Source organism: Coregonus lavaretus, assembly GCF_964263955.1.
Source record: "Coregonus lavaretus genome assembly, chromosome: 11".
Taxonomy (NCBI): domain Eukaryota; kingdom Metazoa; phylum Chordata; class Actinopteri; order Salmoniformes; family Salmonidae; genus Coregonus; species Coregonus lavaretus.
This window is the reverse complement of record NC_139998.1, coordinates 40,948,383-40,964,046: the sequence shown is the minus strand read 5'-3', so window position 1 is coordinate 40,964,046 and position 15,664 is coordinate 40,948,383. Positions and strand designations below refer to the sequence as shown.

Genomic DNA, 15,664 nt, shown 5'->3' with positions numbered 1-15,664 from the left:
GCATTGCATCACAAACAATAGGCTATATTGCAAAAGTTACAAATGTAATGTTGCAGAATGTAATATTGTAAATGTAACATTGCAGATCAGACGTTACATTTCAGTCTAGACTGTAGTGGATACAATGTAACAAATGTGTCATGCCCCTCATGCTAGACTACAGAGTAGTAGCCTTCATATATACAGTCATTGGTAGTAGCCTATAAAATAGCTAGGTCCAGCGAGTATGTGTAGAATACCAATAGACTTCCCGAGGTCAAAGCATCGCATTTGTTGTTTATCATTTAAATAATGCAGGAATGTAATAATACGATTTTTTGTATTCCTCGTCGTGCCACGGTATCGTTGAACCACGTGACCTTGCTGATGATGACGACAATACATTAATTTAACCTAGTCCGCTTCCTACTTCCTTACCCTGGCTTGGTTCTCTGCTTCATCAACCTTTCTTGCGATAAAAATACAAAATGACCCACCAAACGGGCATACAAGGTATCTATTTCATTTAAGTTCTGTTGTTGCTTTCTTAGCATGTTTGAACTGTATACATCTTAATTGAAAAATCTGTTTTTAATCGATGTGCAATGTTTTACTATCAATGCACCAGTTCATACTGTACAGTACTAGCTAGCTAGCGAGCTATCTGTGATAATTGATTTGATGCTCTGCTAAGAAGTAGCAACGGTAGTTATGTGGCTAGGTGTCCTAAAAGAATGGGCAGCCAGATACAAACAATGTGTGTGTCTCTGCCTCTGCTCTAGCAAAAAACAACAACATTTAGGCTCGGGCAACGCCTTCATTGAAACATCTGGCATTCAAATGTAACTAAAATGGTCCAGACAGCAAGCAACCTGTCAGACAAACATTTACATAAAAAATGAGCTGACAAATAGCCTACACTAAAGTATCTGAGTACTTTCAACCCAATGGCAGATATCGATATTGTATTTTTCATTTGCACAATGATTGAAATATTTATGCAAGTGATACTGAAACGTGTTTGTTTCTGTGTGTGTGGGTGTGTGTGTGGACGTGTTTAAATATTCTTGTGGGGACCAGAAGTCCCCACAAGAATAGTAAACAAACAAACATTTGACAAACTGGGGACATTTTGTTAGTCCCCACGAGGTCAAATGCTATTTCTAGGGGGTTTAGGGTTAAGGTTAGAATTAGTGTTAGGGTTAGAATTACGTTAAGGGTTAGGGGCTAGGGTTAGTTTTGGGTTAGGGTTAAGGTTAGGTTTTTGGGTTAAGGTTAGGGTAAGAGTATGGGTTAGGGTTAAGGGTTATGGAAAATAGGATTTTGAATGGGACTGAATTGTGTCCCCCCACAAGGTTAGCTGTAAAATACTGTGTGTGTGTGTGTGTGATGTGAATGTAGTTTTGACAACATGGATGAGTGAGGATCCTACTCACCAAGCAACTCGCACACACTTGCGTTAAAAGGTTCATATGGTGACCTCGACAACATGCATGTAAAATTGTGGTGTGCCACGTTGTTAAAATTTGTGAGTGGGAAGGAGATTGCTGTAGGTCGCATGCGTTCATCCTACTATTTGCTCAGTATGGGCTTATGTGAGAGATAGACCTATGCCAGGGATGGGCAACTCAGTCGGGGTCTCAATTTACTGGTGAGAGTTAAAATAACAGAATACACAAGGTGCAATTTAGAAATGTGGTTTTGTATCAGCAGTCACCCAATTAGCCCATGTCAGATTTATTTTTTAGATTGGTAAATTAGTCTAGTGGCCAGCTGGTCGAATTACCGACCAGGATGGGGCCAAGTGATCATCAGTTATCATATTAAAAACTGCAAACATTTGACTCCACCCTATGACAAAATGTGTACAATTGCAGGAAATTAGCTGTAAAACTGCACATTTCTCTCCACCCATGGCAAAATGAGTAGTATTGCATGAAATTAGTTACAAAATTGCAGGAAATGAATTTTCAAACTAAATGTATTTATCTTCGCTGGCACGAGGGGGGACTGGTGTCACGAGGGAGGGGGTACGCAGACACACGAGCCACTGCGGCCCCTCATGATGAGTTCCGTTTTTTTGTGGCCCCCACCCCCATCAAAGTTGCCCATCCCTGGCCTAGGCCAATGGGACCAGGAGGTGTCCTAGCAGGCTTGTCCATTTCTCTCCATTTACTAAATGCTCTATATGTGGACCAAACTTCTGTGGCAAAGATTATTTTGAATAGCTGAAGATAATTACATGGTTTGTACTTTGGAAGGTTTTAACATGGGTTTAACTGAAGTCATTACAGCTAGCTGAATTTCTGTAAGCCCAATTTCAGTGGTGTGGCTTCTACTATGAAACACCCATCGTAGAACACATTGCATGTTTGTGCCGATACCAAACTCACTTCCCCACTGTTTTTCTAGCTGGTAACGACGTGAAGGACATCTTTGCCAGTGCAAGGTGTGGAGACCAATATCGACTCTTAAAGATTGTGATTGAGGATGGTAAGAAGTGTTAATTTTTTTACTGATCTGACCATAAACATATCTAATGTTTGTCACCAAGGTTGTCTCTCAAGGATATATTACAGATCTTTTTTTTTATTAAAACAGTTGCCGAAATGTTGGAAACCCCAGAGAGATTCTATTCACCAAAATTATGTTTTTACTAAATTCTGATAATATTTGTGTTACAGAGCAGCTAGCTTTGGGCGAGATCAGGCAAGCATCAGAGACATGGGACCAAGAGTATGACTCGTTAGTCCTGCCTCTACTACAGGACGACCTGCCATCTTATATCCTGTACCGGCTGGACTCCTCCAACAACCAGGGCTATGAGTGGATCTTCATGGCCTGGTCACCTGACCACTCTCCTGTAAGCAACTCATCTCACCCACAGATGTCAGCTTCCCTTTGCTAATTATGTTGCACAGTCATGTCAATGACAAGTCTCTGCATGCTCACAAATCACAACAGACCCTTAGCAGAAATGTTTTGTGTTGAATACTGATTGTTGTTGGTTATATGTAGTTTGCAATGTAGTGCAAATGTAACATTTAGCTTTAATTTTGGGAAGCAAATTTGATTCTGAGTTCGGACATATAAAGTTTGTATGTGAAAACTACTTCTAAGATGCATGCATTCAGTTTTTCCGAACTCATTTCACTCGCGCTAAAGAGGGTTGCTCGCTCGGCTGGTGCTGGTACATGTGCAGATCAAATATATCGCTGGAACGCCTATTATGGTGTTTACATGTCCTAATAATTTAAAGGATTGCTCAGAAAACGGGACCACCCATACAATTTTTTTTTTTTTATAAATGTATGCACGCATGACTGTAAGTCGCTTTGGATAAAAGCGTCTGCTAAATGGCTTATTATTATTATTATTATTGCATAATCTGCCTACTGCCATAATCAGTTTAATATAGAAATGATTACTGTGCATGTAAAAGTACTCACTGAAACATCCAAATGGGCTGCATTTATTTAGTGCTTATCCAGGCACAGTTTGCTCTCCTATGGAAAAAATAATGGGAGTTTATGTTGAGGCAGCAAGAGAAGAATCAGAAATCATGTGAAACATGGATAAAATCACTGAATGTCATTGAGTTATAGAAAGTGGATGGAATAGATAAATGTAAACAGACTGCTTTTCCAGTACCCTTGGTGTATTCACTAATACATTCTATTTCAAACAGGTGCGACATAAGATGTTATACGCTGCTACCAGGGCCACACTAAAGAAGGAATTTGGTGGGGGGCTTATCAAAGATGAGCTTTTTGGCACTACAAAGGTTGGTTAGATTATCTGTATTAGTTTAGATTGTCTTGTGAAATCCTCTTATGCCTTTCTGTAATGAAGAACTTGGAAGATCAGATTTTCTGTCTGCTTTGTCATTCAGGTTGTTGTAATTGAAGTATGTATATTTTTTATGTTCAAGTATAGGTATAAACATAGAATAACCTTCCAGTATGGCATTGCTCAGTAAATTGGCAATTTCACATTATCGCACATAGCCTATAAGATGGAGGATCGAGTATTGTCAAATATGTATTGTACGTGAATTGTATGTGTGTATATAAAAGGCTAACTGGTATGGGATCCTCTCTTCCCTCCTGATTCTCCTCCAGGAGGATGTGTCTCTGAGTGGCTACAAGAAGTACCTGGTGACCAAGGCCGCACCACTACCACTCACTGCTGCTGAGGAGGAACTACGACAGATCAAACTCAGCGAGGTACACACACACACACACACACACACACACACACACACACACACACACACACACAGACAGAGAACAGTATTCACACTTCCTGTGATGTTTAAAAGTGATTCTGTGCACAAGTCATTCTGTTGGTTGACAGTGTCATTGTTAAATGGGTGTGGATTCAAACCTTTCTTTTAGCTTTGAAACCAAGACATCTAGGCAAACTGTGTGTTCTTCTTTGGGAGGGGTTCTGAGCACTGAGAGCAACTCAGCAATATATACAGTAAACTCATAGCATATGCTTTGAATTGTGTTCAATCCAAAAGACAGTGTTGAATATTAATGACAGCTGGTGATACCTTCCCCCATAGACCACAAGGTCAGCAATACAGCTGTGCATAATGCTGACCTGGCACAAAGAGTCACTGGAAAGGTGCTGATGCATTAGAACTACAGGAAGTTGGCAGATGGATGACTAACCGCGGCAGGTAGCCTAGCGGTTAAGAGCGTTGGGCCAGTAACCGAAAGGTTGCTGATTTGAATCCCCGAGCCAGCAAGGTAGAAAAATCTGCCCTTGAGCAAGGCAGTTAACCTCCAATAGCAACTGCTCCCTGTGCTCCGATGACGCGGACGTCGATTAAGTTGGCCTCCCGCACCTCTTTGATTCAGAGGGGTTGGTTTAAATGCGGAAGACACATTTCGGTTGAATGCATTCAGTTGTGCAACTGACTAGGTATCCCCTTTCTCTATTACCCCTGTATGGGTCTAGACCCATAGCTATATAAATGGGTGTTTTTTTTTTGGTGTAAAAAAAATCACAATGCACTGTAAGCAATAGGATGTTGTTGTTGAGATCTCCCACTAAATACACGGGTCTTGAACTAAAATGTTCTGTATAAATCAAATCAAATTTTATTAGTCACATACACGTGTTTAGCAGATGTTCTTGCTGGTGTAGTGAAATGCTTGTATAGTCAGCCTATACGAGGGGCCACCTTTGAAAGTTGATGAATGATCATTCAATACTTTGCATTGATTCTGTCCAGGAAAGCACTTGGACAAGGTCACACCACTGTGCGTTGGCTTGGCTCCACTGATAAGATCTGGGTACACTGTTATGTGATAGCCAGTGCTTGATTTGCTACTAACGATGAAGCATGTCAAGTTTGCTTTTCTCATTGGTAGTTGTAAGATGTGATTAACCAAAGAGAAAGTAACATACAGTGACTCGTGATTCCAACCAAACCAAAGTGAGTCTTCTTAAAGAGGAAACAAGCTAGTTGCTGTGACTGTCTGTCTGTCACATAAACAAGATGTTCAAACTCCATATAAGGAAGTAGTCTGAGAAGCATTCAGTCACTCCTAAATACATTTACATTTTAGTCATTTAGCAGACGCTCTTATCCAGAGCGACTTACAGTTTTTTAGTGAGTGCATACATTTTCATACTGGCCCCCCGTGGGAATCGAACCCACAACCCTGGCGTTGCAAACGCCATGCTCTACCAACTGATCTACACGTGACAATAAAAAGCTAGAATGGAGAAAACAGGCTAGCACTTCTCCCAATTGACCAGCTGTTGAAAGGGAGATAAACAACATTTGTCTTTGTGGAAGCAAAGAGGCTTTGAAATATGTATTTATCATTCATGTGCCTGGACAGAGCGAGACTGCCTTGACTAAGTTAATGGATGAAACCCACAATCATTTTGGTACATGAGGTGGGTGCACCGCATCGGCTGCTCAATCATGTGTACACAACAGAGCCTTTAATTCCGAGGGAACCAACAGGGCTCTAAAAATAGGTGCAATCCATCAGTATAATCCCCCTCCATTTCCAGTCTTTAAGGTGATTTTAGAAGAGGTGCCTCATCACTCCTGTCTTTCCTGTCCAGATATAGAAACATTAGCCACATCAGACATTATCCCCAATGTGGAGAATCTGAGAGGGGATGAATGTTCTGGATTTCTTTGCCTCGTATCTACTTTATAGGAATTTAAGGTGGCCAGGTCTTCCTTGGGAAAGAGATCTAATGACTTCACAAAGGGACTTCCTGGTTAAATAAAATATTTAATATTGATGGATTCACTAGCACTACCACTAGTGAGCTGTGTGTTGACTATGATAAAGGTTAAGTTGTCTTACATTGTTTTCTCTGTGTTGTGTTCAGGTGAAGACTGACATCAGTGTGGACACCAAGCAGCAGACACTGCAGGGAGTGGCGTTCCCTATGCATGGAGACGCAGTCGAGGCGCTCGAACAATTCAGGGACAAGCAAGTCAACTACGTACAACTTGTAAGTACTTCTCCCCCTCTGTCGCTTTTCCAGGTGAGTCAGTTGAGAACAAGTTATGTTCCTCTTTTATCCTCAGGCTTCTCTGTAGACTGTCAAAGGAATTTTGGAGTCAGGAGTTCTGTTTAGAACAGTACGATGTGTTTTCTTTTTAACCAAAGTGTCATTGTGTCAGTTCTCATTGACATTCAAGGGCTTGTGTCACAAGATCAGATTTGGGGACAAAGGCATAACTGTGACACTTCGAGCCGGCTCTGCCTTGTTCTCATAATGGACATGTTATCAAAATAGCTATTCAATAAATCACACAAAGATGAAATTACACTTTATTAGAGCGTAATTATCCAACTGGTTAAGTCATAGTATGGTTTCATTTCTACTCTCGATAGGAAATAGACTTTGCCAAAGAACTCATTAGGTTGTCTAACACTGAACCGACCGAGGTGAAAGACCTGCCCAAGAGGATCCCCACAGAGTCCGCTCGCTATCACTTCTTCCGCTACAATCATTCCCACGAGGGAGACTACCTGGAGTCCACAGGTGAATATATGTACACCACTGTTTTCACAAAGAACAATAGAAGAGAACCAACTAAAGACACCAAGCACAGCTGTCGTCATATCTGTATACATATTTACTGCGTTGAATATCTGTGATTCTGATGGGACATCCTCCATTGTTATTTTGCCTTTTGCAGTGTTCATTTATTCCATGCCGGGGTACAAGTGCAGCATCAAAGAGAGGATGCTCTATTCCAGTTGCAAAAATCCTCTGGTGGACATGGTGGAGAACAACATGCAAATTGACATTTTGAAGAAGGTAAGGACCAAAAGATCAAGCTATTTTTGTATGACTTTAACATTACCTATAAGTGGTGTTAACACCAATCAAAGTGTTCCATGTGCCTTAGGGTTCAGTAAAAAAATCTGTAGGTTTGGTTCAGGTTCATTTAGTTTCAATTCAGGAAGTAAACTGACACTCCTATTCAAATTTTTCTCAAAGCGTTTACTTCCTAAATTGACTGAATTTATATGGAATTGACTCCAACCCTGGTTAGGTTAACAGTCCAACTCCTCACTATTCGTGTGGGACTGTTCACAGCTGGAGATTGAGAGCGGGGATGAGCTGACTGGTGACTTCCTGTATGAGGAAGTCCATCCCAAGCAGCACGCACACAAGCAGGCCTTTGCCAAGCCCAAGGGCCCCGCTGGGAAGAAGGGAGGACGCCGCATCACCAGACCGCCTGGAGATGGAGAAGAGGATGACTAAACAGACATCACTCACCCTCCACACACACACACACACACTCCATAATGGAACATTCCAAGTGATGGAGGGAAAGCTTATTTGAAACAACCTCTTGTTAAAAAAAAACAAAAAAAACGTCTAAACCCTCAAAGCTCACCCAGAGACTGAACTATGCACTCCAATGAACAACTGAGCAGAAACACACACTTGAGAATGTCCATTTGTAGCCTGCGATTCATTCAGAGTATTTTACAGAGCCATTCAGAGGTTAGAACAAGTTGAGTAAGAAAGGTTTTTACACTGTTGCCGAGACTGAAAAATATGTTAGTGCGACTAATGTGAATTTGTGCCAATGTGACAAACCCTCCATGAGTTGTGTTCACATGCTTGCAATCATTCCTTGCATTCCTCTTAGGTCAATGTCAATTTGTTATGTGTTTCCTGTCCCCAAAGTTGAGACAAATGTCTCCATCGATATGTGTGCACAGCTATGAAGAGGTCCAACCCCCCCAAAATATGTAATATTTGCTCCTGTCATTCTTCATTTTATTTTATTTAATTTTTTTACATTTTTATATTGGAACATTTATTTTTTGATAACTGGTTTACATAAAACACATCTGCTGAGAAATTTATTTTTCTATGCAAGTGCTGTACATATTGTAGGTGTTCTGCTCTGTCTGTGATGAAAGGTCTTGTCTGTACTGATCTGTGTATGGTGTCAATGAGGGTCACGTGACAGAGCGAACAGGGGCTTCCAGTATTTCACATCATTGAAATACTCTGATTAGCGTTCGAGGAAGCTAAGTATGCTACTGTGCCAGCTCCTATGGTGTGAATGCAAGGTGGGAGTCCCAGAGACAGGGATACCAAATTGAATTTATTTCTGCCACAGTCACTTGTCTACTGATTTATTGTAAGGCAAATCACTAGTTTAACACCTCATCTTCGGACAAGGGAATACCCTCTCATGAGAACTGTCATGTTTGGTCTTAAGTTGTTTCTTTTTCTTAAAACAGCGGCTTTTCAAAAGGAACATGAAAATATTTACATCAAACATACTGTATGATCTATTTTTCCATATACAGTGGGGAGAACAAGTATTTGATACACTGCCGATTTTGCAGGTTTTCCTACTTACAAAGCATATCATAGGTACACTTCAACTGTGAGAGACGGAATCTAAAACAAAAATCCAGAAAATCACATTGTATGATTTTTAAGTAATTAATTTGCATTCTATTGCATGACATAAGTATTTGATACATCAGAAAAGCAGAACTTAATATTTGGTACAGAAACCTTTGTTTGCAATTACAGAGATCATACGTTTCCTGTAGGTCTTGACCAGGTTTGCACACACTGCAGCAGGGATTTTGTCCCACTCCTCCATACAGACCTTCTCCAGATCCTTCAGGTTTCGGGGCTGTCGCTGGGCAATATGGACTTTCAGCTCCCTCCAAAGATTTTCTATTGGGTTCAGGTCTGGAGACTGGCTAGGCCACTCCAGGACCTTGAGATGCTTCTTACGAAGCCACTCCTTAGTTGCCCTGGCTGTGTTTTTCGGGTCGTTGTCATGCTGGAAGACCCAGCCACGACCCATCTTCAATGCTCTTACTGAGGGAAGGAGGTTGTTGGCCAAGATCTCGCGATACATGGCCCCATCCATCCTCCCCTCAATACGGTGCAGTCGTCCTGTCCCCTTTGCAGAAAAGCATCCCCAAAGAATGATGTTTCCACCTCCATGCTTCACGGTTGGGATGGTGTTCTTGGGGTTGTACTCATCCTTCTTCTTCCTCCAAACACGGCGAGTGGAGTTTAGACCAAAAAGCTCTATTTTTGTCTCATCAGACCACATGACCTTCTCCCATTCCTCCTCTGGATCATCCAGATGGTCATTGGCAAACTTCAGACGGGCCTGGACATGCGCTGGCTTGAGCAGGGGGACCTTGCGTGCGCTGCAGGATTTGAATCCATGACGGCGTAGTGTGTTACTAATGGTTTTCTTTGAGACTGTGGTCCCAGCTCTCTTCAGGTCATTGACCAGGTCCTGCCTTGTAGTTCTGGGCTGATCCCTCACCTTCCTCATGATCATTGATGCCCCACGAGGTGAGATCTTGCATGGAGCCCCAGACTGAGGGTGATTGACCGTCATCTTGAACTTCTTCCATTTTCTAATAATTGCGCCAACAGTTGTTGCCTTCTCACCAAGCTGCTTGCCTATTGTCCTGTAGCCCATCCCAGCCTTGTGCAGGTCTACAATTTTATCCCTGATGTCCTTACACAGCTCTCTGGTCTTGGCCATTGTGGAGAGGTTGGAGTCTGTTTGATTGAGTGTGTGGACAGGTGTCTTTTATACAGGTAACGAGTTCAAACAGGTGCAGTTAATACAGGTAATGAGTGGAGAACAGGAGGGCTTCTTAAAGAAAAACTAACAGGTCTGTGAGAGCCGGAATTCTTACTGGTTGGTAGGTGATCAAATACTTATGTCATGCAATAAAATGCAAATTAATTACTTAAAAATCATACAATGTGATTTTCTGGATTTTTGTTTTAGATTCCGTCTCTCACAGTTGAAGTGTACCTATGATAAAAAATTACAGACCTCTACATGCTTTGTAAGTAGGAAAACCTGCAAAATCGGCTGTGTATCAAATACTTGTTCTCCCCACTGTAACTATGCCTTCATTGAGCCACTTGTCTAGTGACTTACCTATCAAGCTTGCCGTAAAGTGAAATGCAATTCAACAAATAAAAACATGAATATGCTGTTTATTCTTTGGGCAAAATAAATACAAAAGACTTAAGGGATAATCTCTCCTCATGTTGTCTATGCTTCCCTCTCAGGTTCCAGTGAAATGCTTTTGACAACATCTTCAAGCTCCGTCAGGACCTATTAAAATATTTACATTATTTCAATGTGATAAAGACAGTTAAGCACATAGTAGTAAGCGTTGGCTCCCAGCTAGTATGCAATTGTGTTGATCACTGACTAAGAAGCACAAAGTACCCATTGATATACCAGTGGAGACAGTACCGTAAACTAAAGTGCTAGCAACTGTACTGGAATTACGCACCTCTTTCGTCAGTGGCCGTTTGTTCTTTCTGTCATTGAGACAGTTGCTGGCTAAGGAGTAGGTCCTCTTCACCAACGGCAGGTCCCAGGCTGTCATCCTCGTGTCCACAAAGTCCTCCAGGGCCATTTCCTCCTCATCTCATCCTTCATGTTCATCTGTGACAGTCATAACAAATCATAACATTCAACAGCAGAAACACATCCTTCAGCTACTGTTTGCAGTGGTAACTACACTGACAGACAAGATAAATACAACACTGTCTGCCATCTATACTGTACAAATGTGGCCTTATGCTCAACAGGGAGCAAAGATTAGAGGTAAGTAATGCTGCACAAATAATTGGCTTTTTGATTGATACTGTATAGTAAATACAAAAAGTGAAACATTTTCTTTCTTTAGATCATATGCACGATGAAGACAGACGAGTACTAAAGAGAAAGCTTCCATTGTTCTGCTTGCTCACCAGGAACTTAGAGTCACGGTTTTCATCAACTGGCAGGAGTCCAGACAATATTTCTAGCAACACCTGTGGATGACAGAAACCTTAGATGAACCACCTGGCTGGCTCCAGCTCTAGCCAACAACAGCCCTCTATTACTCTTCATTAATAATATAGCAGGCGATGTTTAAGATACTGTACGCTACTGTTCCCAGGGTTCAGGCTGAACACTGACAGAAGCTGTTGGTTTATGATGAGGTTCAACCAGTTCAACACACAGATGACCTGAACTCATATTGGACTGCTGACATTGGAGTACATCATTTATGTCATACAGTACTGTTCCCACACTTTCCATTATTAGCCTACATCAACATTTACCAACATGTTTTCTTTATCATTGAGGAGCAGTAACCTTTACTTTATTGGTATTTAATTGGAAATTAATTGGCTGGTAGACTGGCACAGGTGCATGATTGTCACTTAAGGGTCCAACAATTATGTGTGTGTCAGTAGGTTTTGGAGTCTGGCACTCAGGCAAACTGCTGAACTGGCTATTTTAGTTTTATGAGTTTGACTTACGTTGCAGTTTCATCATAAATTCTATATTCTTGTCACTGTATCTTCTGGGCTATATTTAGGTCTTTAAAGTGATAGTGTGAAAGGCTGTGCTCTAACATTTTCCTTGACCTGTTTGGCATAATGTTTAGGGGTGTAACATGAGGTGCTGTCTCAATTGTTTGTCATGTAGTGTCACTAAGATGATAATCAAATCAGTTCGGGTGTGGATTTCACAGAACATTGTATAATGTCTTCATATTGTGTTAGTTCCATAGATGTGTGTAGGTGTGAAGTACAATTTACCACCCCAAAACTGTAGATGTCTTATTTGGGAGTGATCTTGCCCCTGAGTGCCTCATTTGCCATGTATGCTGTTGTATCCACAATCCTCTCGGTCATCACTGTCAAACATGACTGCGTGGCCGAGACCCGTGTCAGCCCAAAGTCAAAGATTTTCGGCACAAGTGCTTCATCCAGCAAAATATTTCCGCTGCCAGACACAAATGATTAGAACTCATTAATAACTACTATTGAGACTGATATGACAAGGTTGTCTGTCTATAATTTTTGAGAGGATCTGTCACACACCCAACCATTGCTGAGGTGCAGGGGATAAAGAGTAACACTGAAATAAAAAGTCTCCGCACACTCGGGATCAATACACAATTTTCAATTTATTTAGGCTGAGCTTTCAGTCATCATGCTCTGATGAAGGTCTGACGACCGAAAACTCAGCTTAAATAAATTGAAAATTGTGCATTGATCCTGAGTGTGCGGAGACTTCTCATGTCTGTCTATGATTAAAATGTCAAAAATTTGATCAAGTGGCATAGGAAAGGAATTTATTAAAAACTTCCACAGTTACCTCTTGTCATCTCTGTAGACATGGTTGTTGCTGTGCAGATAATCCAAGCCTCTGGCTGTTCCCAAGGCGGTCAGACATCTCCTGTACAAGGACATAGCAGGGCTACCGTCCTACAACCACACAAACATATTCATCCTAAAGAGAAAGCCCCTGTAAAAGGTCTCTCTTCCAAAATCGATTTTATCTCAATGATTCTCTATAAATAAAGGTAGCTACAATTAAAAAGAAATGCCGATATTGTACAGTGTGTATGCTTACCAAGCAAGCCAGCCGGTCTAGCAACAAACCATTGGACATGTAAGCATACACCAAACAAGGGTGATTACGTCTACCAGGTTTTCATGTTTCAACCTGTGGAACAAGAAGCCTCTCATCAAACAAACAGTAGCCTTTTCTTTAAACCATAAAGACAATTCAAGCTAAATCAAATCTAGTAATATCCATTCAATCTAAAACCGATATCTGGACAGCTCCTAAGTAAAAGGCAGTCCCTCTCTAAGCCATTCTCTCAGGACATTTCTCTGTTGATTTTATTACAGCAGAGACCCATGAAGATGATTTATTGAGAGATTGAGATATTGAGCACACGCTAGCTATTGCTTCTGTTAATGAAATAGAGCTGCAATGGTTATGAAGTGGTCGCACAGTAGGTCAGCTAGCTTATAAGGACTTCCTACAATAGAACAATAGAAGAGCAGGAAATAGACACTTACACCATAAGAGTTTGCACCTCTTCAATGAACTGAACATTTAGCTCCTCAAGTGAGATGTCTTCCGTCTAAAAGAGAAAGCAACTGAAGTTTTAGTAACCTTTGAGAATGTGCTGTTTAATTAAATGTGGAGAACTCATACACACACTGAGTACACCAAATGTTAGGAACACCTTCATCGGGGCCATGGACTCTACAAGGTGTCGAAAGAGTTCCATAGGGATGCTGGCTCATGTTGACTCCAATGCTTCCCTCAGTTGTGTAAAGTTGGCTGGATGTACTTTGGATGGTGGACCATTCTTGATACACACGGGAAACTGTTGAGCGTGAAAAGCGCAGCAGCGTTGCTGTTCTTGACACAAACCAGTGTGCCTGGTACCTACGTTCAAAGGCACTTAAATATTTTGTCTTGCCTATTCACCCTCTGAATGGCATGCATACACAATCCATGTCTCAATTGTCTCAAGGCTTAAAAATCCTTCTTTAACCTGTCTCCTCCCCTTCATCTACACTGATTGAACTGGATTTAACAAGTGACATCAATATGGGATCATATCTTTCAACTAGATTCACCTGGTCAGTCTATGTCATGGAAAGAGCAGGTGTTCCAAATGTTTTGTATACTCTGTGTACAATATGAATAGTGTTATTGCCACAGATTATAATGGTACCTACTGAATGAAGTTTCTTCACTGCCACAGGTTTGCCGTTGATGAAGCCTTTGTAGCTCAGTTGGTAGAGCATGGCGCTTGCAACGCCAGGGTTGTGGGTTCATTTCCCACGGGGGGCCAGAGGGGCCAGTATGAAAAAGTATGCACTCACTAACTGTAAGTCGCTCTGGATAAGAGCGTCTGCTAAATTACTAAAATGTAAAATTATGTAGGCCGTTCCAAAGCCGCCCTCACCAAGTCTGCTCCCATCGTCACTCACTGGCCTCTCATCAAAATGACCAGTTATCTTCTTCAGCTCGTGGAAAGAAAGCCTCCTGAGAATCAATGGACAAACCTGTTCATAAGGGACAGTCTTGGTACAGTACAATCGTTTTTTGAGCACTGCACAAATGCTGCCATCTACTGGATATTGTGTGCATTGTGACACACATTTCTGAACAGGATCAATCAATCAGTCAAATAGGCCTACTTTACACAGATCATTTCACTTAACACAATCTATAATAGCTTCTTGTCACCATATCTATGTAATTAAACCACCAGTAAAATAACCTATAATCTATATAGAATCTATATAACCACATGTATTACTATGTTTTGGGGGCTCATAACACCTCCAGAGGTTATAACACATGCATATGCAGGTCATACAACATTAGTCCACCTGCCGTGTCATTAGGTTCCTCCTCCTCCTGCGTCTCTGAGGTGCTGTCTGGAAGTGGCTGTCCTTCCCAGGGTTCTGGTTTCAGCGTTGTTTACTGTCTCTTTTTCCCCTGAAGACACAGTTGGCTGGGAGGTGGCTGGGGGATGGCTGAGCAGAGGTTGTTTATGTCTGTGTGAATACATAGAAGAAATCTATACAGGACGATCAAAAATAGCGAGTGTAATAGACAGAGTCAATACAATATCTTTGATGAAACACACACATTGACCGTAGCACACCCGGTAGCAGAATACTGGCTGCAGCCATTCATCTGTGGCTCATCAAGATGTCAACTCTCTCACAGTTCTGTTAGATGTCCCCCAGCTTCAAATCTCCTGTCATTTGAAGGTAGGTTCAAGAATAGAGCAGCCCATGAGCGAAACAACCAAAAATCAGCATCTGATGATTACAATGCTTATGTTACAAAGTAACAGACAGCTTTGATAGAAGGTAACAATTTTGTCATGAAAGATGACAACTTTGGTGTCACTCCCATCAGAGAAGTACAGTAGATGATCAGCACATTACCTTAAATGTGAGTACCTGAGAGTACTTTGGCTCCCCTGTGGGTTTGTGTATAGAAACAAGAACGTCTTTCCAGCTGTCTTGAGGGTCCAAGATATCAGACAGTTTTCGTCAAACCCCATAGTTGAGGTTACGAATAAATGTAGCCGATTTTATTGTGTTGTTCATCCTGGAAAATAATGATCACACATGTTGGACAGTTCCTTTTTACGCCAAAAGGTTCACTTCAAAGGCAAGCGTTACAATGTCATGTTACAATTTTTGCAAACTAATGGAGTAGAAATCTAAATAGTTTATTTCCTTGTTCATTGAAGTACTCTTTAAAAGCAATTTCCCTAAAGTGTAACATTGTAGGCTCACCATGTAACATGGTTTCACATTTGTCATCACTGTA

General features: G+C 41.3%; 1 protein-coding gene and 1 pseudogene across 2 annotated transcripts; one reads left to right on the top strand and one right to left on the bottom strand.

Annotated features, from left to right (window-relative positions):
* Window positions 1-395: 395 nt before the first annotated feature.
* Window positions 396-8,376, top strand: LOC311136965 (twinfilin-1-like). The gene is made up of 9 exons (XM_084171299.1): window positions 396-492; window positions 2,392-2,472; window positions 2,664-2,842; window positions 3,668-3,763; window positions 4,101-4,205; window positions 6,349-6,474; window positions 6,861-7,011; window positions 7,169-7,290; window positions 7,573-8,376. Exons 1-9 carry the CDS (start codon window positions 468-470, stop codon window positions 7,738-7,740), a joined length of 1,053 nt encoding a protein of 350 aa, XP_084027425.1. The 5' UTR covers window positions 396-467; the 3' UTR covers window positions 7,741-8,376.
* Window positions 8,377-10,549: 2,173 nt separating this feature from the next.
* Window positions 10,550-14,888, bottom strand: LOC311137546 (interleukin-1 receptor-associated kinase 4-like; annotated as a pseudogene). The gene is made up of 10 exons: window positions 14,694-14,888; window positions 14,235-14,356; window positions 14,047-14,090; window positions 13,375-13,439; window positions 12,920-13,012; window positions 12,662-12,771; window positions 12,100-12,286; window positions 11,260-11,322; window positions 10,797-10,951; window positions 10,550-10,612 (listed from the first exon to the last, which is right to left on the bottom strand). The product of its transcript is annotated as an interleukin-1 receptor-associated kinase 4-like (transcript).
* Window positions 14,889-15,664: the final 776 nt, after the last annotated feature.